At 43.8% G+C, this 23,449-nt stretch overlaps 1 protein-coding gene and 1 pseudogene across 4 annotated transcripts in view; one reads left to right on the top strand and one right to left on the bottom strand.

Annotated features, from left to right (window-relative positions):
- spats2 (spermatogenesis associated serine rich 2) overlaps nt 1-23,449 on the top strand; it is a 164,444-nt gene that overhangs the window by 104,862 nt on the left and 36,133 nt on the right. For all 4 annotated transcript variants that reach the window (XM_038786370.1, XM_038786369.1, XM_038786368.1 and 1 more), the window contains exons 6-8: nt 1,595-1,853; nt 3,703-3,909; nt 11,732-11,867. In XM_038786370.1, coding sequence (XP_038642298.1) covers nt 1,595-1,853; nt 3,703-3,909; nt 11,732-11,867 — 602 coding nt within the window. The remainder of the gene's footprint in view (nt 1-1,594; nt 1,854-3,702; nt 3,910-11,731; nt 11,868-23,449) is intronic.
- LOC119958213 lies at nt 14,779-15,138 on the bottom strand (annotated as a pseudogene).

Here is a 23,449-nt window from a genome sequence, read left to right as displayed (position 1 = left end):
GTGTCTGGGTCCTGAAAGAGCGGGAGTCTTAATGCCCTGTGGGCTTTATAGTGGTGGTGTCCTGTCTGGTGATTGGTTGTTCTGTGTCGTGTGTTCATTGGTCATCCTGTGTGTCAATCACTGCCTGTCTGCATCTCATTATATACAGGAGTGGATATTATGATGGGCCTTTCCATCTTTCATCACAAAATTCATGCTCATTCATACCCAGTTCACAAATGTTACTATTTTTTTCTAAAAATATAATTTACTCAATATTTATGGAAGTACATTACATAACAAAATTGACTACATAAATTCCAAAATACATCAGTTTCTTTCAGTACGGTATGTGGCACTTTGAGGTGCCTTTCATTTCCTATTTCCTGGTAAAGCTTTAATGGGCAGGCAAGTCACTTGCTCCAAAGCTTCTCCATTGCACTCCATGGTCGTATTGCCCTCATATATCTCTTGTACAATAGCCTAGTTGGAATTGGATGTCAGTCACATGAGAAACTGCAGGTAGAAACCCATGTCCCACAAACAATATGGTTACACAACAATACACTGCCTGAAGAATTCCAGTTGAAGTGTGCAGATCCCCTGATAAAGCTTTATGTTCTGTAGAAAGGTCTGTTAAAGCCCCACAGACTTCTACAGCACAATCCTGCTCCAAACTGGACAGGCATTTGACAACTGTACGGAATGGTCATGTACATAATGGAAATGTTGCAGTCACGGTAACATTTTGCAACTGTTATGAGATGTATATATGAGGGCTGTGTAAGGTGGTCTTGCCTTGCATCTGACCCCAATACAACCAGCTTGATGCTGTCACTGAGTAGAGGAAAAAAAAGTTCTTAAAACCTGTAACCATAATATGATAGAATTTTCCATTCCGTTTTAAAGTAAAGTAATTCAATCTGAACCCAGGGTGTGAAATTTGAACAAAGGAAATTATGACGGTATGAGGGGCAAATTGGCAGAGAAGTTAAATGATTACTTTGTGTCTGTCTTCACTGAGGAAGACACAAGAAATCTCCCAGAATGAGAGATCCAAGGGACTAGGGAGAATGAGGAATTGAAGTAAATTAGTATTAGTAAGAAGGTTGTATTGAATGAATTAATGGGACTGAAATTGATACGGTCTCTGGGACCGGATATTCTACATCAGAGTGTTAAACAAGGTAGTTATGGAGATAGTGGATGCATTGGTGATCATCTTCCAAAATTTTATAGATTCTGCAATGGTTCCTGCATATTGGATGGTGGCAAATGTCACCCCACTATTTAAGAAGGGAGGGAGAGGGCAGCACGGTGGCGCAGTGGGTTAGCCCTGCAGCCTCACGGCTGATATAAAAGAATATGGGAATAGTGTGGAGAGGGTAAAGGGCATTTAAAGTGGATGATCGGTCATGATCGTATTGAATGATGGAGCAGGCTCAGTGGGCTGGATGGCCTACCCCTGCTCCTATGTTGTATGTAACAAAAGCTATCATGAAAGTTGGTGTTCACCTGCTTGCCACAAGTAGTGGTGACTTTGAAAGAAAATAAAGCATTTTAAATTCTTTAAAAGCAAACATTTTGGGACACCTGTCTGTTTAACAACACCTAGAACAAAAAGAAGAAGATTAAACCAAAGCCACAAGTCAAAGCAGAGCCAGGACAACTGCAACCTAGCAAAAATGCAGCCAATTATGGTGAACTGTCTTCAGCTTCTTGGGAGAAGGATGAAATAAACAATTATCACATCAATGGATCTGTAAATGATGAGTCAGTGGATTCTCTCAGTGAACAGTTGGATACCCTTTCCGTGGATGCCCAAGAACTGGAAGATTCTGAATTGATGACTCCTGAAATCAACAGTATAATGGGTCAGTGTATCTAAATTTAGCTCTGATTAAATGTAACCCTTGAGTGCTAATTTTCTTTGTTTTGTCATATGTGCATTCTTTCCCAACTAATTGTAAAAATCTGCATTTGTGTTTCGGAGTGGGGTGGCTTTGATCTACAATTCAAACCAAATTAGAAAGTCTGTGTGTTCCATTTTATGCAAACTGCATCTCAGACTGAAATATGTTAATGATAACACACACTGTCTTCAGTACTCCATCCATCTGAACATCACATTTGAAAAAATTGCTTTCCTGGGTGTTATATATATCATTGCAATTGGGTTTGATTGCCAGAAAGCTATTGCAGTGAAGCAATTCTGGTAATAACCAATTATATCAAGGCACCTTTTAACTTGTGAATTTCATCCCAGTAGTGACATTCAAGGTGCGACCTACCGGCCCCATTGCGTCCGAAAGGCAGCGTGGCGTGCCAGTAGATCCCAGGAGATTGCTCTTCCGGAATCTACCCAGCTAGCCATGCCTCGAGATCTCTGGCGCGGCGTCGCAATGTGAATCCTGCGTGTTGTGGGTGGGATCACTTTTTAGCAAATCTGCACATTAGAGTGAGACTACCTGTCTCACTCTAATATGCATTCCCACTATCTAGCCAAAGCAATGGGATCTAACCCCACGCCTTGGAGATTTCAGGTGAGTACTGTTCAGTGCTGGTCTCCACAAATGGGGACCGGACTGAACAGCACTCGTGGGGGTCTCTCAGGGGATCGGAGGCCATTGGGTGATTGCCCTCTGGCTAGGATGGCACCCTGGCACTGCTGGTGCCACCTGGGCAGAGCCACGGTGCTGAGGTGCCACTGCCAGTTGGCAGGGGCACTGCCAGGCTGGCAATGTCAAGGTGCCGATAGGGCACAGGGGTGCCCTGCACTGCAAGTGCAGGGGGGGATGTTGGGGGGGGTTGAGGGCCCCCTTATAGTTGAGAGGGTTCGGGGGTCGAGTTGGTGGGTTCGAGAGATCAAGACGGCATTTAAAAATGGTGGGACGTTCCATGCTGGGGCCTCATATCTACCTGAATGGGCATTCAATCGTGTGGTTTCTCGGTGGTCCGAGCGCCGGGAAACCCCCGGCTAAACTCTCTCGCTGCGGGACTCTGTTCCCATTTGGGTAGATCGCGCCCTTAGTGAATATTGTATAACTTATTTCCTGACAACTTTCTGCCAAAACAAAACTTAATATTCTTGTACTGGCTTTGTGATGTCATTGATCTTCAAGTTCTCCATTATTAATTTTACATGAATGTCATGCTAACTTAAAGCTCTTAATATCCTCCCCACATAATAGTGTATAAATCAAAAGTGGAGATTTATTTTTGAAATGTGTGTTTATACACGCGTAATATAAAAATAATTAATATTGACAGTGAATTCAGAGCATTCATTCAATCTTCAGGTCTTGCCAACAATTATAACTACCTCAATTTTGCTCTTTTTTTTCTAACCCCTGATTGAATTATTGCCATGCAACCTTGCCAGCCATCTATTTTGTCGTTTGTAACTGGATGTTACAGGCAAAATATTTTTGCCAGTGTTTAGATGCGAGATACCTGAATATGGTGTCTGCTTGAACTTCAGGTTGTTGTCCACGTCAGTGTTTTGTATATATTTTTTTTAAATTATACTTATTTTTAAGAAGCTTGCTTATTAGTGAGCCACTATCGTACAGATTTGAACTACTTTCTGCAGGCTCTTTGGACTAAAATCCATTTGAACTATTTAATATTTTTTTAAATGTTATCCTGAAACTAAAAATATTTGACATGGCAAAAGTGTACTTTTACCTACAATATTCATTCTGACACTTCAATATTTTTCAGTATCTGTACTAGAAGATGAAAAGTGTAAAGCAGAGACAAAACCCCAACCTCCTCGTCATTTCCATAGTTCCCAGTCTACGAGAACACATCAACAAAGGAATACAATTAAATCCAGGTCACGAGCTCCTTCAGGATCACAATCCTCTACCTCTCTGAACCTTGCCGCAGATGATGGTGCATTTGTTTCATCTAAGAATAAAAAAATAGGTAAGGGGTATTTACAAGACATTTTACATGATTTAAAATACATGTTCAACCACATGGGCTAGTTTTGGGGGTGAGAGTGGAATTCTCTTGGTCATATACTTTCTGTTCCATTGAATGAGTTGCTGGTTTCTGTTTTATACCTTTATTTGCAATTCCCTGCAATGACATAGCTGCAGATAGAAATACATCATGTGATTAATCACATGCAGAATAGTATTCCACAAAAGTGTATTGCGCTTTGTGCTCCATTTATGTATTTTCATACAACTCTTACGTATTTTATTATTGGCAACAAAAATAAGGGGTGCGAAAGCGAGAGAATGGAACTTTCTGTTTTCCCACACTGTTGGGATTGACCATTTCCAGGTCGAGTTTCACATAATTCACCTGCATATTAACGCATTCCCTTTCTGATATAAGAAGGTGCATTAATCCCAGCCTTGGGAGCACCCTGTACTTTCACCAGTAGGAACTTTCCTATGCAAACTGTCCTTTTGGCCTTTGAGAATTTCAATTTGTGAATTATTATGTGCAAAGAACCCAAATTCACTATAAACTGGTTTGAAACTCTCCAAACCCCTTTTAAGATACCATCTTTCATGGTACTATCCATGTACAGTGTCTGTTGGAGAAGTGGCCATTCTGTGGTATAATTGGGTGTTCTTCAGTTAAATTGGTGTGTATTTAAATACCCAAGATATACATCTCCGAAGCATACAAGTCACATCTGCTTGGTTAAGTACAGGTATTTATTGGGCAGCACGGTGGCTTAGTGGTTAGCACAACCGCCTCACGGCGCTGAGGTCCCAGGTTCGATTCCGGCTCTGGGTCACTGTCCGTGTGGAGTTTGCACATTCTCCCCATGTCTGCGTGGGTTTCACCCCCACAACCCAAAAATGTGCAGAGTAGGTGGATTGGCCATGCTAAATTGCCCCTTAATAGAAAAAATAATTGGGTAATCTAAATTTATTTTAAAAAAAGTACAGGTATTTATTGTTTAGTCCACATATCTGTTGAATTTCAGATACACTTCTAGGTCTCTGCATATGGGTTAGGTTTGGTTAAATTTTGTCAAGAAAGGTTGTTATTTGATCAAGAGGCCGATTTAGTAATACCAGAAGCACAAATAGCAGATTGGGAATCTGTAAACCAGAATATAAACGTACATGAAATTAATGTGCTCAGAGTTGTGCTCTATGGTCAGCTTACAAACTGTGTGTTAAATATTCAACATCCACCTTTTGAAAGACAATATGGAGAAAGTTAAATGTTTCATATCTTTGATCATTTCAGCTGTGAGATTACCTTGTGAAGATTTTGTCTGAATATGCAATATATGGGTTAACCAAAGGATGAAAAATCTGTGCTAAAGTGAATTGTCTTGCTCACATTCATATGACTAGTTGCCGTCTAGATGTCCACACTAATTGCCCAAGAAATTTAAACTGCCTTCTAGCTTCATACTCCTTCTAGTGCCAGACTATAAGTCAAGTATCATCACAACGGTACCAGGTGTATTTGGGTTCCACACACTTCTACAAATAAATCATGCTTTGAAAAATGAAAAGATTATTATCTCACAAAAGATACTGGTTACAATTATTGAAAATAGTTGTGAGAATTCTGTCAGGAGTTCACAGGTTTTCATTTCACCTGCTCTACTTCCAAGAAAATAATTTGATGTTAATATCTATATGAGGTTTTCTTCACCTCAGCGAGCCAGAATCATTCTCTAGGTCTGTTTTGTGTTCAGTCTCCTTAAATGTTGGCAAAAGATCCCATGTGAAGCTGATATTTGGTTGACGTTGTGTTCCTAACTGAGGAACTGTGCATGCTGTACAGGTTTTGTAGGGTGTGAAATTGCAGGGCTTGTTATTTAAAATCACTGGACCAGTAAGCTGCCAGCGAAAATTATTCCACTAGCAATGTAACAAGAGTGTTATGTGAGACCATGGCTTTAGTGACATACTGGCAAACAAATCCTGTACAAATACCCAATCCTGCCACATGCCCCTAATTTACTGAAGGCTTTCATCATCCCTCAGCCTAACCAACCCCAGTTATTTTTAGTAAAAGAGAACTGCAAGAGGTGCAAAAAAAACTTCTATATGATATGAAATGGTATTGAAACGGTTTGAACCACCTTTGGGTTCAAAGGCCACTCATATAACACACAAACAATTTGCTCTTGCTGCATGTGCTTATTTGTATCTCTATATTACAGTCCAATTATAAAATTGTGCATCAAGCTTTAATTCATTGGTAAACTTGTCCATCTCCACAAGGGAAGGGACGAGGCTGGTTTAGCTCACTCGGCTAAATCGCTGGCTTTTAAAGCAGGCCAGCAGCACGGTTCGATTCCCGTACCAGCCTCCCTGGACAGGCACCGGAATGTGGCGACTAGGGACTTTTCACAGTAACTTCATTGAAGCCTACTCGTGACAATAAGCGATTTTCATTTCATTTTTTTCAGCAGGAGAATTGACAGCAGTCAGAGTGTTTATCCTACTAGAACTACAATAAATATGTTCCTGCACGACGTACAGTGGCTCTTAAGATGCCCTATCAGTCTATCGTGCATGGTAAACATGAGAATGATACTGTCTACTTGACTTCATTCGAATTGAATTTGTGCAAATAAAAACACTTTCAGTGATAAATTGTTTCCTGGATATTTAGCCTTATTTGGAAGTGCACGGGGAACTGATTAAATTAACAAGAGTAAACTGTATTAGCAGCAGCCATAAAAAGTTTGTCTATCTTAACATGGCCTTGGGTGAACCTAGTTTTCACTGAGGTGGGGTTTGTGGTGCTTCTGCTGGTGAGGATCACGGCCTGCATGTCATCGTGGAGTCAGCTGAGGATGATATACCTCTGGGCACCGACAGATTTGAGGAGGATGCCTTCATGGTTGACCAAGTCAAGGTTCTTGTGAGGTCAGAAAGGACCATGATGTACATCAGTTGGTGCTGGAACCGGCAGGTGGCAGATGAGGGGGATTCTTGAAGCAATTGCCTGTGGCAGACAACAGGGAGACACTTCTGTAGTTACCGCAATCAGACTTGTCTCCCTTCCTGAATATAGTCCGTGTCCCTGAGTTCCCCTGGCATATGTTCTTTTTCCGAGATGCATTCCTGAAAAGGTCAAACTTTCCCGCCGACTTGAGGGCTTGTGACCGACCAAAGTAGAGCAGGTTCATTTGCGATGGCACCAAACACATTGAGAGACTTCATTGGGAATGCATTGAGGCATTGGCGGGAACGCACAAGCTTCCAAACAACCTTTATCCCCAATTGTCCGAGCACTACCTGCTCCTTGTGGCAGGGTCTGTGGACTTCTCACCCATTTCAGGACCCATCAAATCAGAGAAGAAGCAGGTTGTCTTCAATCCCAAGGGACTGCCTAAGAAAAAGATCTGTCCCACCCCCCTGCTGGGTTGAAAAAACAAGAATAAAATCTAACAAACTGAGGACACTATAGTTCAGTGTGCAGTTGTATAATTGTTTGAGAGCTGCTTTATTGCATCCATTCAGTAACATGACAAAATCCAACAAATCCAGGCTCAAAATATATAAAACTGTTTTTGTAACTGAGCATTGGTTTTGTTGACTTATAATTTTAATGTTTCCTTTGGATACTTGTTCGCAAACTATTAACTAAGTGATACAATAATGTTTTGCAAACACAGCAGTAAAGATCCATTTGTCAAGCCAAGTTCTTGTGTCCAGATAAGGTATTCCTGTGCAGTCAAATAGACACCAATAGATTTGTGTAAGAGCTAAAGTGGATTGTTTCCCTTTTGTACCATGCAGTAAGCTACTGACAAGTCTCAAGTAGTGTAATACACTAGTTAATTCTTCAGCAAACAATTGAAGAATAGCAATATTTGTGCTTTAATGTTCAAACAATAATCCCTACAGTGCAAAAAGAGGCCGTTCAGCACATCGAGTCTGCACCAACCCTTCAAATGACCACCCTACCTAGGCTCAATCCCCCATCCTGTAACCCTAAGGGGCAATTTAACATGGCCAATCCACCTAACCTGTGTATCTTTGGACTGTGGGAGGATGCCTTCATGGTTGACCAAGTCAAGGTTCTTGGAAACCCATGCAGACACTGGGAGAAAGTGCAAACTCTGCATAGACAGTCACCCGAGGCCGGAATTGAACCCAGGTCCCCCTGGTGCTATGAGGCATCTTTGTTTCCATAGAATGATTGAATTTATAGTGCAGAAGGGTGAGGGATGGGTACAAGAACCTGTGCCACCATGCCACCCATGTTACACATGGGAATGCCACCACCTGCAAGTTCCCCTTCAAGTCACACACCAGCCTGACTTGGAAATATAATAGCATTCCTTCACCATCGCTGAGCCAAAATCCTAGAACTCCCTTCCTAGCAGCACTGCAGTGGTTCAAGAAGGCAGCTCACCACCGCCAAGGTCAATTAGGTATGTGGAATAAATACTGGCCTAACCAGCGATGCCCACATCCTAGGAACTCGTAAAGGAAAAGCTACCCTCTACTGTTTGGAAGAAATGTGGCCAGGTTGTCAGTCCTAAACATGGCTACAACTGATTGTGACTGCACCTCTGTAAAAGTAAAAATGTCCAAAGTGAAACTTTAACCACTGTTACTCTTGTAATTAGAGCCAGGCAATATTATCCCATCACATCCAATATTTCTAACAATTTAACTGCAGAATCAATAATCACTTGCTAAATTAGCTGTGTCTGTCCTTGCCTTATCCCTTCCGTACATTTTCTCCAAGGTTTTTATTCCCAATCGTCATTGGGATCAAATTTTAGACATCTTTGTTTCCATAGAATGATTGAATTTACAGTGCAGAAGGGTGAGGGATGGGTACAAGAACCTGGCACAGATTGGGTCCAAATGGAGGAGGCCTCCTGTAAAAGAACGACCCTCCATGCCCTGGCTACAGCAGCACTCCCATCCTCCTCAGCAAGATACACAACGAGCCCAGTGGTAGCGGCCACGCTGAAAACGTGGACCCAGCTGAGACAACATTTCGGGATAGCCAAAATGGCCCCCATCTGCGGCAATCACGGAGTCCCCTCAGCCATGCTAGATACCACCTTCAAAAGATGGAGGCAGGACGGGGGCACACTGACAGCCGGGGACTTCTACGTAGGGCACAGACTGGCAACACTGGACGAACTGACGAAGAAGTGGAGGCTAGCAAAAGGACAGGAATTGAGACGCCTCCAAATAAGCACTTCCTCCGCAAGGAGACAGTAGGGTACCCTGGGACCCCAGAAACCACATACCAGAGGGCAGCGAAAAAGGGGGGCTCTGTGGGAAAATATACGGAGTTACTGGACAGAGCCCGAACACCACTGGACAAGACCAGACAAAAATGGGAGGACGAACTGGGGACAGAAGTGGGGTGGGGACTCTGGAGCAAAGCACTGAGCAGGGTGAGCTCCACCTCCTCCTGCACAAGGCTAAGCCTAATGCAGCTCAAAGTGATGCACAGAGCGCACTTGGCCAGAACCCGAATGAGCAGGTTCTTCCCGGAAGTGGAGGGTAAATGTGAACGGTGCCAGAGGGGCCCGGCCAACCACACCCACATGTTCTGGGCTTGTCCCCAAGCTTGCTGGGTTCTGGACAGCCTTCTCCGAGGCAATGTCCAAGGTTGTGGGGGTGAGGGTGAAGCCATGCCCAATAGTGGCAATCTTCGGGGTATCGGAGCAGCCAGAGTTACACATGGGGAAGGGGGCGAAGGCCCTCGCTTTCTCTTCCCGAATCGCACGCCAGAGAATCCTGCTCGGCTGCCAATCGGCAGCACCACCCACAGCTGCAGACTGGCTCGCTGACCTCTCGGAATTTCTCCACCCGGAGAAGATTAAGTACGCCATCCGAGGGTCGAAAGGGGGGAGGGACTAATACCGATCCAGAGGGCAGCGAAATGTGTATAGGGTCAGTTAAATGAAAGACAAATAAACCTCTCGGTACAATACAGTTAATTAACGTGGGTAAGAAAAATGTGAGGCGCGATTCTCCCAAAGGGAGACAAAGTGCCGATGCCGGAGTGAAAACCGCAGTGTTTCACTCCGGCGTCGGAGGCCGCTCCTCGCCCCCTATTCTCCCACCCCCAGGGGGCTAGGCGCGGCGGCGCGTCAATCTCGTGCACCGGGCCTTGGTGCCCGCGTCAAAGCCCGACGATCGGTGGGCACCGATCGCGGGCCAGACCCCTCCTGAGCACCCCTCTGGTGTTCGATCCTCCCTCCGCCCCCCACAGGCCCCACACACAGCGGTCGCGCGCTATTCACGCCAGCAGCGACCAGGTGTGGTTGGTGCCGGCGTGAACCAGTCGTATTAGGCAGGCCGCTCGGCCCATCCGGGCCGGAGAATCGCCGCGCAACCGGAGCGGTGATTCTCCAAGCAGCCTGTCGCAAAACACGACACGCCGTTTGGGGGCGGGGGGGGTGGAAGAATCGCGTGCGGGTGCCAGGGCGGCATGACGTGATTCACCCGGCACTCCCGCGATTCTCCCAACCGGCGTGGGGGTCGGAGAACCGTGCCCGTGATATTATACAATAGTTTATAAATATAAGAAATGCCAATCAATAGATTTTTTAAAAAGAATTTACAGTGCAGACGGAGGCCATTCGGCCCATCAGGTTTGCACCAGCCTTGGAAAGAGCACTGTACTTAATCCCACACTTCCACCACATCCCCGTAACCCAGTAACCCCACCTAACCTTTTTTTGTTTGACACTACTTTGACAATTTAGTGGCCTCATTCCCTGAACGCCGGAATGTGGCGACTCGGGGGTTTCCACAGTAACTTAATTGAAGCCTACTTGTGATAATAAGCGATTATTAATTATTATTATCAGGGCAATTTAGCATGGTCAATCCACCTGACCACATCTTTGGACTGTGGGAGGAAACCGGAGCACCCGGAGGAAACCCACGCACACACGAGAAGAACGTGCAGACTCTGCACAGACAGTGACCCAGCCGGGAATCGAACCCAGGACCCTGGAGCTGTGAAGCCACAGTGCTATCCACTGTGCTACCCTCTAACGATGATGATGTTATACTAGCTAATACACAATTAAATTAATCTGATCAATGTAATATTACACCCTTAAGCCCCCAGTCTCGACCAGCAGTAAGTGTTAAGTGAGGACAATGAACCTCCTTAGTGCAGAATTGAGGAGGTGGTGCACTGTTGGAGGGGGTCATCTTTTGGATGAGATGTTAAATCAAGGCCCTACCTGCTCTCAGTTGGACGTAAAAGATCTCAAGGCATGATCCGAAGAACACGGGGTTCTCGCCACTGTTCTGACCCTTTGTCCCTCAATCTGATTATCTGCTTATTGTCTCATTCCTGTTGGTGGGAGCTTGCTGCATGCACATTGGTTGCTGTGTTTCCCATTTTACAAAAGTGATTACACTTAAAAACGTACTGCATTGTCAGTAAAACACTTGGACATCCTGAAAGGTGCTAGATAAATGCAAATTTCTTTTTCTTTTGCAAGAATTCCAACAGTAACATGGCAAAAAGTTAGTTGTAACAATCTCTGTTAATGTTGTAGCTAATCGTGTTCTGTACCTCTGTGCCAAACTGATGGTGAGGGGTGTAGTTTCATGGTGTTCTCAATCAGGTGTGTACTGAAAAGATCTTGGTCATCGGACCCCATTTTGGCACGTTGTTGTGTTGTTGCAGTATAATCCCAATGGTTCTAATGTAAAAGTTGTGTTGGTTAAAGCTCTGCATCCTTTTACCTCCCCCTAGACAATTTATATCTGCACATTTACTTTAGATATACTTTATCACTTTTTTCCACTAGGTACCAATATAGAGAAGTCAGCAAAAGACTTGCAACGATGTACTGTGTCCCTAGCCAGGTACCGGGCAGTTATTAAAGAGGAAATGGACATTTCTATTCGGAAGATGAAGGTGGCATTTGCTGAACTACAGAACTGGTAGGTCATTCACTGAAAATAAATGTCAGATTTCACAATCAATTGCTCGGCTGCATTGTACTAAATTGATAAAAGAAGGAAAAGAATATCACAATAACATTCATTTCCGAAGAAGATAATAATCCCCCTTAAATACTGAGCTCCCTTTCTTTTTGTAAATTTCAAATTTCTTTTTCCAATTCTGGGGCAATTTAGCGTTGCCAATCCACCTACCCTGCACATCTTTGGGTTTTGGGAGTGAAACCCATGCAGACACTGGGAGAATGTGCAAACTCCACACGGACGGTGACCTAGGGCTGGGATCGAACCCAGGGCCTCAGTGACTTAAGCAGCAGTGCTAACCACTGCACCACCTTGTCGGCCTGGCTGAGCTTTTTTAACATGCCCCATTTTTTGTTTGGTGTGATTGAGAAAGATTTGGATCTGTGTTTGCATTCATGTCAGCAACCTGTCCCATATTGAACACATTGGCATTGAGATTTTAGTTGCATCTGTAGAATCTTTGGTAAGGAGGACGGGAGTACACGTCATCAGGAAATGTGTTTAAATGATCAATGAGCGGGCGTTGCAGCATTCAGTAAGACATTTTGTTCTGTTGGGACATAATTTGGGCCTCTATGTTCTCAACAGTAATTTGGCTGGGATTACTGAATTGCATAGTGGTTAGCACTGCTGCCCCACAGCGCCAGGGTCCCAGGTTCGATTCCTGGCTTGGGTCGCTGTCTGTGCGGAGTCTGCATGTTCTCCCCGTGTGTGCATGGGTTTCCTCCGGGTGCTCCGGTTTCCTCCCACAATCCACAGATGTGCAGGATAGGTGGAATGGCCATGATAAATCGCCCCTGTGTCCGAAAAGGTTAGGTGGGATTACGGGGCTAGGGTGTGGGCCTGGTAGGTGTGCTCTTTCAGAGGGTCGGTGCACGCTCGGTGGGCTGAATGGCCTCCTGCACTGTAGGGATTATATGAAGATATCAATCATACCTGCTGATGACAAGAGTTTATTTTTGTAGATAGAGTGGGAGGTTTAAACAAAGAAAATTACAGCACAGGAACAGGCCCTTCGGCCCTCCCAGCCTGCGCCGATCCAGATCCTTTATCTAAATCTGTCGCCTATTTTCCAAGGATCTACTTCCCTCTGTTCCCCGCCCGTTCATATATCTGTCCAAATGCATCTTAAATGATGCTATTGTGCCCGCCTCTACCACCTCCGCTGGCAAAGCGTTCCAGGCACCCACCACCCTCTGCATAAAAAAACTTTCCACGCACATCTCCCATAAACTTTCCCCCTCTCACCTTGAAATCGTGACCCCTTGTAATTGACACACCCACTCTTGGAAAAAGCTTGTTGCTATCCACCCTGTCCATACCCCTCATAATTTTGTAGACCTCAATCAGGTCCCCCCTCAACCTCCGTCTTTCCAACAAAAACAATCCTAATCCACTCAACCTTTCTTTCATAGCTTGCACCCTCCATACCAGGCAACAACCTGGTGAACTTCCTCTGCACCCTCTCTAACGCATCCACATCTTTCTGGTAATGTGGCGACCAGAACTGCATGCAGTATTCCAAATGTGGCCTAACCAAAGTCATATACAACTGTAACATGACCTGCCGACTCTTGTACTCAATGCCCCGTCCAATGAAGGCAAGCATGCTGTATGCCTTCTTGACCATTCTATCGACCTGCGTTGCCACCTTCAGGGTACAATGGACCTGAACTCCTAGATCTCTCTGTACATCAATTTTCCCCAGGACTCTTCCATTGACCGTATAGTCCGCTCTTGAATTAGATCTTCCAAAATGCATCACCTCGCATTTGCCTGGATTGAACTCCATCTGCCATTTCTCTGCCCAACTCTCCAATCTATCTATATTTTGCTGTATTCTCTGACAGTCCTCCTCGCTATTTGCAACTCTACCAATCTTAGTATCATCTGCAACCTTGCTAATCAGACCACCTATACCTTCGTCCAGATCATTTATGCATATCACAAACAACAGTGGTCCGAGCACGGATCCCTGTGGAACACCACTAGTCACTTTCTCCATTTTGAGACACCCCCTTCCACCACTACTCTCTGTCTCCTGTTGCCCAGCCAGTTCTTTATCCATCTTGCTAGTACACCCTGAACCCCATACGACTTCACTTTTTCCATCAACCTGCCATGGGAAACCTTATCAAACGCCTTACTAAAGTCCATGTATATGACATCTACAGCCTTTCCCTCATCAATTAACTTTGTCACTTCCTCAAAGAATTCCATTAGGTTTGTGGGACATGACCTTCCCTTCCTTTGTGTGAAAGACCCATTGATTTGGGTATATTGGTGACTCCATTGAAGCATTTGGAAACTATATCTAGGAATGATCTAACTGCAGATAATGAAGTGGCTGAGTCAAAATACTTCGGTGCTGATCAGGATCTGACCGTTTAAGGAAAACACAATCATTATGCAATTCCTATATTTTCAGGCAAAATGATTGATTTGAAACTTAATTTTTTCACCAAATTGTTATATCCTACCGGTGTGCCTTTAGTCATATCCTGTTGCCTGACCGCACCGATAACAAATACAAGATATTTTATATAAGTGTAAACAAATTTCAATAAGGTCTAAGGTGCACCCAAGTCAAAATCTGTCAGCATATGATTGTCTTGTGCATCACTCCCAGAAATTACCTTCTGCAGCCTTCTAATATCTGTGACCCTATACAGATCTCAAATTCTGCTCCATAACCCAAACTTTCAGAATTCACTGCCCCTCCCCAGCTTTTCCACACGTAATTTTTTCTTTTCCGTTTCCTTGTACATTTCTTTTTGTACCAATCAGGAGGGACGGTGACCTGTTCACAGGAATCTGCTAGTCCAACTTTGAACTCACCAGTATTTCTTGTATTCCAATCAATGCCTTTTTAAAAAAACTTTGAAATAACTTGAATGGTAGCAACTTTGTACAAATTAATCTTTCTTACAGCTGCCTTTCTAAATGCTGCCAGCACATTGCTGAGTTCTTCCCTCTTCCTCTTTGCATGGATGTGATTGCCAACTCTCTTTTGACGAATTTGAGTGCACGCTTGTCTTTAGAGACCGTCAGCAATTTCATTGCACGCCTCTCACAGGGAGCAAAACCACAGACCTCATGGATCAGATCTCTGACAAACTTGGTGTGCCTGGTTCAGCGCCCTCTTCTACGACACTGCCTTGGCCGGTCTCATTGTTGGTTACAGGGGGACTTTGCGCAGGCCAACTGCCATTAAATACCTGATCATCATTTCCACTTCATTGTTATGGCGCCAGGCCCAAAAAAGCGAATTAGTACCTTTTGAGTGTTGCTCGTTCTGGTGAGTGCGCTTTACACTCAATTGGCTCCGTTTTATTACTTAGCTCTCGAGTCGCCAGGTATCCTTATGATACCACCACGAGGTTCAAGTTCAGATCAATGACTCAATACACCAGTTAGTAAGGTTCAAATCAAAACACGTTTATTAATACACAGTTAATCGCTACTCATGCATACAATACTAAAAGACTAGGCTATTCCTACCACTAACAGGCCAGTACTTATCTGGATAAGGGAACCCGCTGGGTCAGGGAACAATGGCCTCTTGCTCAATCCTGAGTCTGCAGGCTTCCAGCTGGTATGGACTAAGGGGTCAGGAGCGTCTATCTCGTAGCGTGCGTTGACTGGACACTTACTTGATGGTGCAGCAGTTGGCCAGGCCTCTCCTTCTTACGGTCAAGTTCTTCGAGAGCTGCTACGATGTTCTGCTGGGAGGGCCGGCTAAGAGAGCGAACTGACCTTGGGAGCTCTATCTTACAGTCCTCAAGGGCTTCGCGCCCTTTTGGGCGGACCCCGAGCTTACTTCCAATCGATTGGATCCCATACCAATCGATTGGTTTGAATTCCCCAATCGGCTGTTTCCCGATTGCTGGGCGGTCCTTGGGTGCCCGTTTGCTTCTTTTGTCTTGGACTCCTGCTGGCGCCGAGGAGTCTAGCTTTACTTCGATCACCTTTGATTGTTACTATTGTGCCTGGGAATCGCTCATTAATATACATGGCTGCTGGCTTAAGTGCTGTCTGCTTTCTTTGCAGGCAGAATACACAGGAAAAGTCTGCAAATTGCTTGTTTCTCTGGGATTGTCCAATTTTCCCTGCGTTCCTTGTGTTTCTCCATTTTAACTTGGGACGTGGCCAACTCAGGTGGCTACATGAGACTCTCATGAGCCTTACTGTATGTATTGGTCACTGCATAGTCTATTGTTCAAGGTGGTGAGTTGTGATCAGTAGACCTCCAGGTGAATCTGCCAAAAGCATAATGTCATCTATGAAAAAGAATGTAGCAATACTCTCGCCCTGTTTGGAACAGACACTCTTGAGGCCATTTCCTTTTAACACCATCCAACCAATGAAGACCTCAAATAGGATGAATATTAGTGGACAACCTTGCATCATGTTTCTTTCAAGAGTTCTAGATTCAGTGACTGTCCTATCATAACAAACACTGCTCTAAGACCTAGGGTACATATATTCTAGATAAAACCCAAGATTTTGCCTTTTCTGGCCCAGACCTTCCATAAGCCATAAGGAGCCCCATAAGACATTGTAGCTGTATCTAAGCTCCACCTGGACCACAGAAGATACTTTATCATAACGGGTACATTTTATATATATATAATATATATATATAACATTTTAAAACAAACTTGTGCGCCCTATGTGTGGGGACAGACAACGCATAAATGAGAAAGTTAACCATTACCAGTAAAATAGCATACTTTGATTGTCATTTTAGATCTTTGATTGTTAGTTGTAGTCAGGTAACTTGAGTGCATTAAAACCCTGTGCGGCTTAGAAATGAAGTATTACCCTCTAGCCTGTCCTTTTGTGGAAATTAAGAAAGCACTTGCTAAACAGTAATGGAGTAGATGTTAGTGGCCATGAGAATCAATCATATTTGTGGTGATTTGTTGTGGGTTGAATTTGAAGTCTAACAAAACAAGGAGATGAGGGCCGAAGTCTCTGGCTCCCCAGAGTCCGATTTGGGGTGGGGAGGGTATCCCAAAGATGCACTGGGAATCCCTCTCGAAGAACCCAGGTAGTGTTTACCCGTCAAATGTCCAGAAGGACTAACTTCCCCTGGACAATTGTGCCGTGCTCAGAACCATCCAACAAAGCAATTTAAGTGGTTTCAACAGTTTTACACTCCGCTTTTTTAAAATTTAGAGTACTCGATTCCTTTTTTTCCAATTAAGGGGCAATTTAGCTTGGCCAATCCACCTAGCCTGCACATAGAACAGACAGTGCAGAAGGAGGCCATTCGGCCCATCGAGTCTGCACTGACCCACTTAAACCCTGACCCACCCTATCCCCGTAACCCAATAACCCCCTCCTTTTTGGTCACTAAGGGCAATTGATCATGGCCAATCCACCTAACCTGCACATCTTTTGACGTTTGGAGGAAACCCACGCAGACACTGGGAGAATGTGCAGACTCTGCACAGACAGTGACCCAGCAAGGAATCAAACCTGGGACCCTGGCGCTGTGAAGTCACAGTGTTATCCACTTGTGCTACCGTGCTGTCCTGCATCTTTGGGTTGTGGGGGCGAAACCCACGCAAACACAGGGAGAATGTGCAAACTCCTCACGGCCAGTGACCCAGAGACGGGATCGAACCTGGGACCTCAGTGCCGTGAGGCAGCAGTGCTAACCCACTGCGCCACCGTGCTGCCCCCACTCCAAGGAAGTTAACAGCCTGAGATTCTTTGGATCAGAAATTACTGTGAACCGCAAGTTGTATTTTGAAGTATCTATATAAAGAATTTAGATCCATACCTAAATGGATTTTATTCTCAGATGTTGCAACAGTCTTTGAACAAGGTACTATCTCTTGGCATTCTAATATATATTGCTCCACAGGTTTCCAATTGCCACACAGCTTTTTGACCTTTGAGCGCTATGGTCTCATTGCTTTAGGTCTACATGGCAACGGTAAAAATTGTTCCATACTATTGGCAGTGGTGTGTCATATTTCTGGGACAAAGCAGCAATAATTGTATTTCACAGTATTGTAATTAATCAAATCAAAAGCCAAAATTGAATCAAAAGTGTTAATCATTAAATCTCCACAAAGTTTGACATTTAAATTTTTCTTAAATCATGCCAGGGACAGATTGTATCTGCCATATTAGGATATTTTTCCACAACTTAAAAGGTCATTGTAACTCCTCCTTCCTTGGGTCCATTTACTCTGTTGTACTGCTGTTAAAGATACCTGTCATTTGTTGTTATCTGCTTCTCGTTATTGCTCAGCAACATGGCTTAGACTGTTCCCCAGATGTCATGTGATTTCCGTGAAAACAAAACTTAAAACTAATTGGAAGGGCGGGACCACACTGGAAACACTACTAAACATTTTGTGATTGTGATTTTTCTTTGTTAGAATTCACAGTGCTCGAGAGCAGCTTTATGCAGTTTTGCAGAGCAGTTTGGTTCCTTCAACGGCAAGGGTGAGATTGTAACTTGGCTGTAGCCACATTTTCGGCAACATAGATGGAGGTCTGGAAGCAGATCATCCACCTTGTTTGTTGACGATACCAGGTCTGAGGAAACAAGAAAGACAAAAATCGTAACAAAATATACCCCCTGAAAATTTTCCATTAGTCTAGAAAATATTATTTTGTTTCTATTGCACAATTTCCTTTAATACGAAAGCTTGTCGAGAAGAAATCTTATTTTTTTTATGGGAAAGGAGTTGAGAAATAGAATAATTACTTGTGAATAGAGAATCAAGACTTGCTTCCAGACACATAGGGTAAATGTCAAAGTGACGTTAGTTCAAATGCTTATCTCATAGGGGCAAGTAATCAACTAATGCACTAGTTTCAGAAACAGCAGTTTGTTTTGATATTGGGTTCCTTCTTCACTTAGGAATGTTGTGATTGGTTTAATCAAGTGTTTCACTGCAAATTCGTAACCTACCTTGTCAGATGTGCTTATCTGGGGAGATATAGCTTGTTGTGCTTCCTTTTGATGAAAGAATAAAGAAGCATGCAATGGTCATTTTGAAAGTAAAAAAGAATTGAGAAAATAAGGAGAGAGGATAATTGAAATAAAATAAGTTTATTATTCATAATCGGGATGTGGGCGTTGCTGGCAAAGCCAACATTTATTGCCGAGGCTTTTAAAAAAAATTTAAAGAGCCCAATTAAGGGGCAATTTAGCGCGACCAATCCACCTACCCTGCACATCTTTGGGTTGTGGGAGTGAGGCTCATGCAGACATGGGGCGAATGTGCAAACCACAAGGAAAGTGACCCGGGGCCGGGATCGAACCTGGGACCTTGGTGCCATGAGGCAGCAGTGCTCACCACTGTGCTGCGTCTTTGGTGGGCTTCCTTTAAAAACTGGTCGCATAATGTTAGAATTGAAACCTGCTACTCCGCTTCAGAGAGCAGTTAATAGTTAACCACATTTGTGTGCAACTGGAGTCCCATCTAGCATACACTGGGTCAAGGCAGACAGCTTTCTTTTCCCAAAGGACATTGGTGAACCAGCAATTTCACTCCCAGGTTTATACAACCTGTCCTTATAATTTAACTCTTTGGGCTCCCGTATCATTCTGTAAATCTTCACTGTACTCCTTCCAAAGCCAAGATATCCTTGAGATTGAGTTTATAAAACTGAATGTAGTACTCCTGATGGGGGTCTGACCAAGACTGTGTGCAACTGAAGCATACCTTCCCCTCCTTTGTGTTCCAGCCCCATTAAGATTAACCTTTTGATTACTTTTTGTACCTGTATATTAGTTTTTGCTTTTTAATGTGCTCCTGCACAGTTCTTGGTCTCTTGTCAGAGGAAAATATTTTGATTTGTCTTCCTTGGATTCAAACCTCACCACATCCCTATTAAACTTGATTTGGTACAGTTTTTTTTTAATAAATGGTTTTTATTGGTTTTTTGAACAAAGTATATTTACCGTTATGTACACAGGATAAGAGACATGTTTATTATATATATAACAGCAGCAACTCTGTACACCTGGCAAAATCATTTATAACACATAAGTGGGGGTGGGGGGGGGGGGAGGAGGAGGAGAGGTGAATATGCATTTGGGTGCCGGAGAAACAATTACAGTGGGCAATACTCGAATGGGTTTGAACATAAGACATAAGAACTAGGAGCAGGAGTAGGCCATCTCGCCCCTCGAGCCTGCTCCGCCATTCAATTAGATCATGGCTGATCTTTTGTGGACTCAGCTCCACTTTCCGGCCCGAACACCATAACCCTTAATCCCTTTATTCTTCAAAAAACTATCTATCTTTACCTTAAAAACATGTAATGAAGGAGCCTCAACTGCTTCACTGGGCAAGGAATTCCATAGATTCACAACCCTTTGGGTGACGAAGTTCCTCCTAAACTCAGTCCTAAATCTACTTCCCCTTATTTTGAGGCTATGCCCCCTAGTTCTGCTGTCACCCGCCAGTGGAAACAACCTGCCCGCATCTATCCTATCTATTCCCTTCATAATTTTAAATGTTTCTATAAGATCCCCCCTCATCCTTCTAAATTCCAACGAGTACAGTCCCAGTCTACTCAACCTCTCCTCATAATCCAACCCCTTCAGCTCTGGGATTAACCTAGTGAATCTCCTCTGCACACCCTCCAGCGCCAGTACGTCCTTTCTCAAGTAAGGAGACCAAAACTGAACACAATACTCCAGGTGTGGCCGCACTAACACCTTATACAATTGCAACATAACCTCCCTAGTCTTAAACTCCATCCCTCTAGCAATGAAGGACAAAATTCCATTTGCTTTCTTAATCACCTGTTGCACTTGTAAACCAACCTTCTGTGACTCATGCACTAGCACACCCAGGTCTCTCTGAACAGCGGCATGCTTTAATATTTTATCGTTTAAATAATAATCCCGTTTGCTGTTATTCCTACCAAAGTGTTGGTGTTGTCGCTTGCTTCTCCTGGACGGATCTCGCTGGATTCCCAGAAGGTATTTGATAAGATTTTGTACAAGTCGGCAGGAGCAGGAAATTACAAAGCAATATACAGATAAAATTAATGGTACAGTTTTGCACATTAATTTTATCTGTATATTACTTTGTAATTTCCTGCTCCTGCCAACTTGTACAAAATCTGATCAAATACCTTCTGGGAATCCATGTGGACAACGTTCGTGCACCCACCTATACTCACCATGTTCATGACTTTCTCAAAAAACAATGCAGCACGGTTAGTGCACTCTTCACAATTCCAGTGAAGAGCTATTTTCTCCATTCCTGTGTTTTAATATGTAATAAATCTATTAAATTCCTCTCTTTGACTTCTACGGTTCCCTTGTAATGCTGGCATCTTGTCCTGTGAAAGTAGATGCAAAGTATTCATTGAGGAAACCTGCCATTTCCTTATCCATTGTAGTCTCATGATGGTGCATTCCGAAGTAGTAAATCCAAACATAACGATGCATTTTTCTGTTTTGTGAATCACATGTTCAAATATCAAAATAATTAGTACACTGAGTCCTTGTATTATAAATAAATAACCAGCTGTAAATTTCTCATCTGTGTACATTAAGTTCTTCATTCCCTTTTCTTCTATGACTCGTCTGACTTCCTTATGCTCTCTTCTAAAATGCGTGATGTTCTTTCTGCCTTACACTCACATTTGATCATACATTCATACATACGGAAAATGCAGTTTATTCATGATCAACCTGCTCACGGACACTCCGTTTGGGTTCTGCCAGGGCCACTCAGCTACTGACATCATTATAGCCTTGGGTCCAAGCATGGAAAAAACGAGCTGAATTCCAGAGTGAGGGGAGAGTGACTGCTCTTGACATCAAGGTCACATTTGACCAAATGTAACGTCAATGGGCCTGAAGGAAAACTGAAAGCAATGGGAATCATGGGAAATACTCTCCGTATCCTAGCTAGTACAGAGGGAAGTTAGTTACGGTTGTTCTAGGTCAATCATCTATCTTGGGACCTCACTGCAGAAGTTCCTCAGGATTGTGTCCTAGTCCCAACCACCTTCAGCTGCTTCATCAATTTCCTTCTCTATTATAAGTGGGGATGTTCTCTGATGACGACACAATATTCAGCATCATTCACGTCTCCTGAGATACTGAAGTAGTCCACGTCCATACACAGCAAAACCTGGACGACATTCAGGCTTGGGCGAGGTTAGCACGGCGGCACAGTGGTTAGCACTGCTGCCTCACAGCGCCACGGTTCAATCCCAGCTCTGGGTCACTGTCCGTGTGGAGTTTGCACATTCTCCCCGTGTTTCTGTAGGTTTTGCCCCCACAACCCAAAGATGTGCAGGGTAGGTGGATTGACCACGCAAAGTTGCCCTTAATTATAAAAACTAAAAAAAAATAATAATTCGGGCTTGAGCTGATGTGGCAAGTCAACTGCGCTACACAAGTGCCAAGCAATGACCATCTTCAAGAAGAGCAAATCCAACCATTTTCCCTTGAGGTGCAATGCACTGCCATCACTGAATCCCCCACTATCAACACCATTGACCAAAAACTTAATAGCAATAGTGTGGCTACAGGAGCAGGTCAAAGGCTGGAAATTCTGCAGTGTTACTCAACACCTGACTCCCTCAAGGCACAAGTCAGGAATGTGATGAAATACCCTCCACTTGACTGGATGAGTGCAACTCCGACAACGCATGAAGCTCAGCACCATCCAGGACAAAGCAACCCTGCTTGACCAGCAGCCCATCCACCATCTTCAACATTCACTCATAGAAATAGAAAAGAAACCCTATTGCAGGGGAGGTCAGAATTGAACCCGAGTCCCTGGTGCTGTGAGGCAGCAGCACTAACCACTGTGCCACCATTGGCGTCCAGTGGCAGCAGTGTGAACCATCTACAAGATGCACTGCAGTAACTCACCAAGAATGGGAATGAGAAACGTACCAGCCATGATTGAGTGGCGGAGCAGACTCGATGGGCCGAATGGTCTAATTCTGCTCTAATGTATTGTGGTCTAACAGATGCCAGCCACACACCATCCTGACTTGGAAATATATCACTGTTCCTTCACTGTTGCAGGGTTAAAATCCTGGAACTCCTTCCCTGACAGGATATGGATCTACCTACACCACCTTTCACAGTAACTTAATTGCAAGCCTACTCGTGGCAATGAAGATTACTTTACTCTACATGAATTGCAGTGGTTCAAGAAGGCAGCTCACTACCACCAACTCTAGGTCGCCGAGCTAGCGACACATTCATGAAAGAATTAAATATTTACCTGTCAATCTCCATGAATGATGTCACAAACACCTCAAATAACTTTGCGATTTGAATCACTCCCTGTAATGCACTGTACTGCAGTACCTTCAACTGTCATTTAATCACAGATTTGATAAAAATGCAAATTAAATAAAATGTGTAAAAATCTGGAAGGCAAAACAGAACATTGCTGGAGTTCTGTCAACTCTTTAACTAATATTACTGATGAGAAACAATTTTATCCTCCTACCCGAAGAACCATAAATAACACTTCGAACAAAATGTTTTGTTGGTGTATAATGACCTCGTTACACATACAGCA

Source organism: Scyliorhinus canicula, chromosome 28 (assembly GCF_902713615.1).
Source record: "Scyliorhinus canicula chromosome 28, sScyCan1.1, whole genome shotgun sequence".
Classification (NCBI taxonomy): Eukaryota; Metazoa; Chordata; class Chondrichthyes; order Carcharhiniformes; family Scyliorhinidae; genus Scyliorhinus; species Scyliorhinus canicula.
The sequence above is the reverse complement of the archived record's forward strand: the minus strand, read 5'-3'. Positions and strand labels throughout refer to the sequence as shown.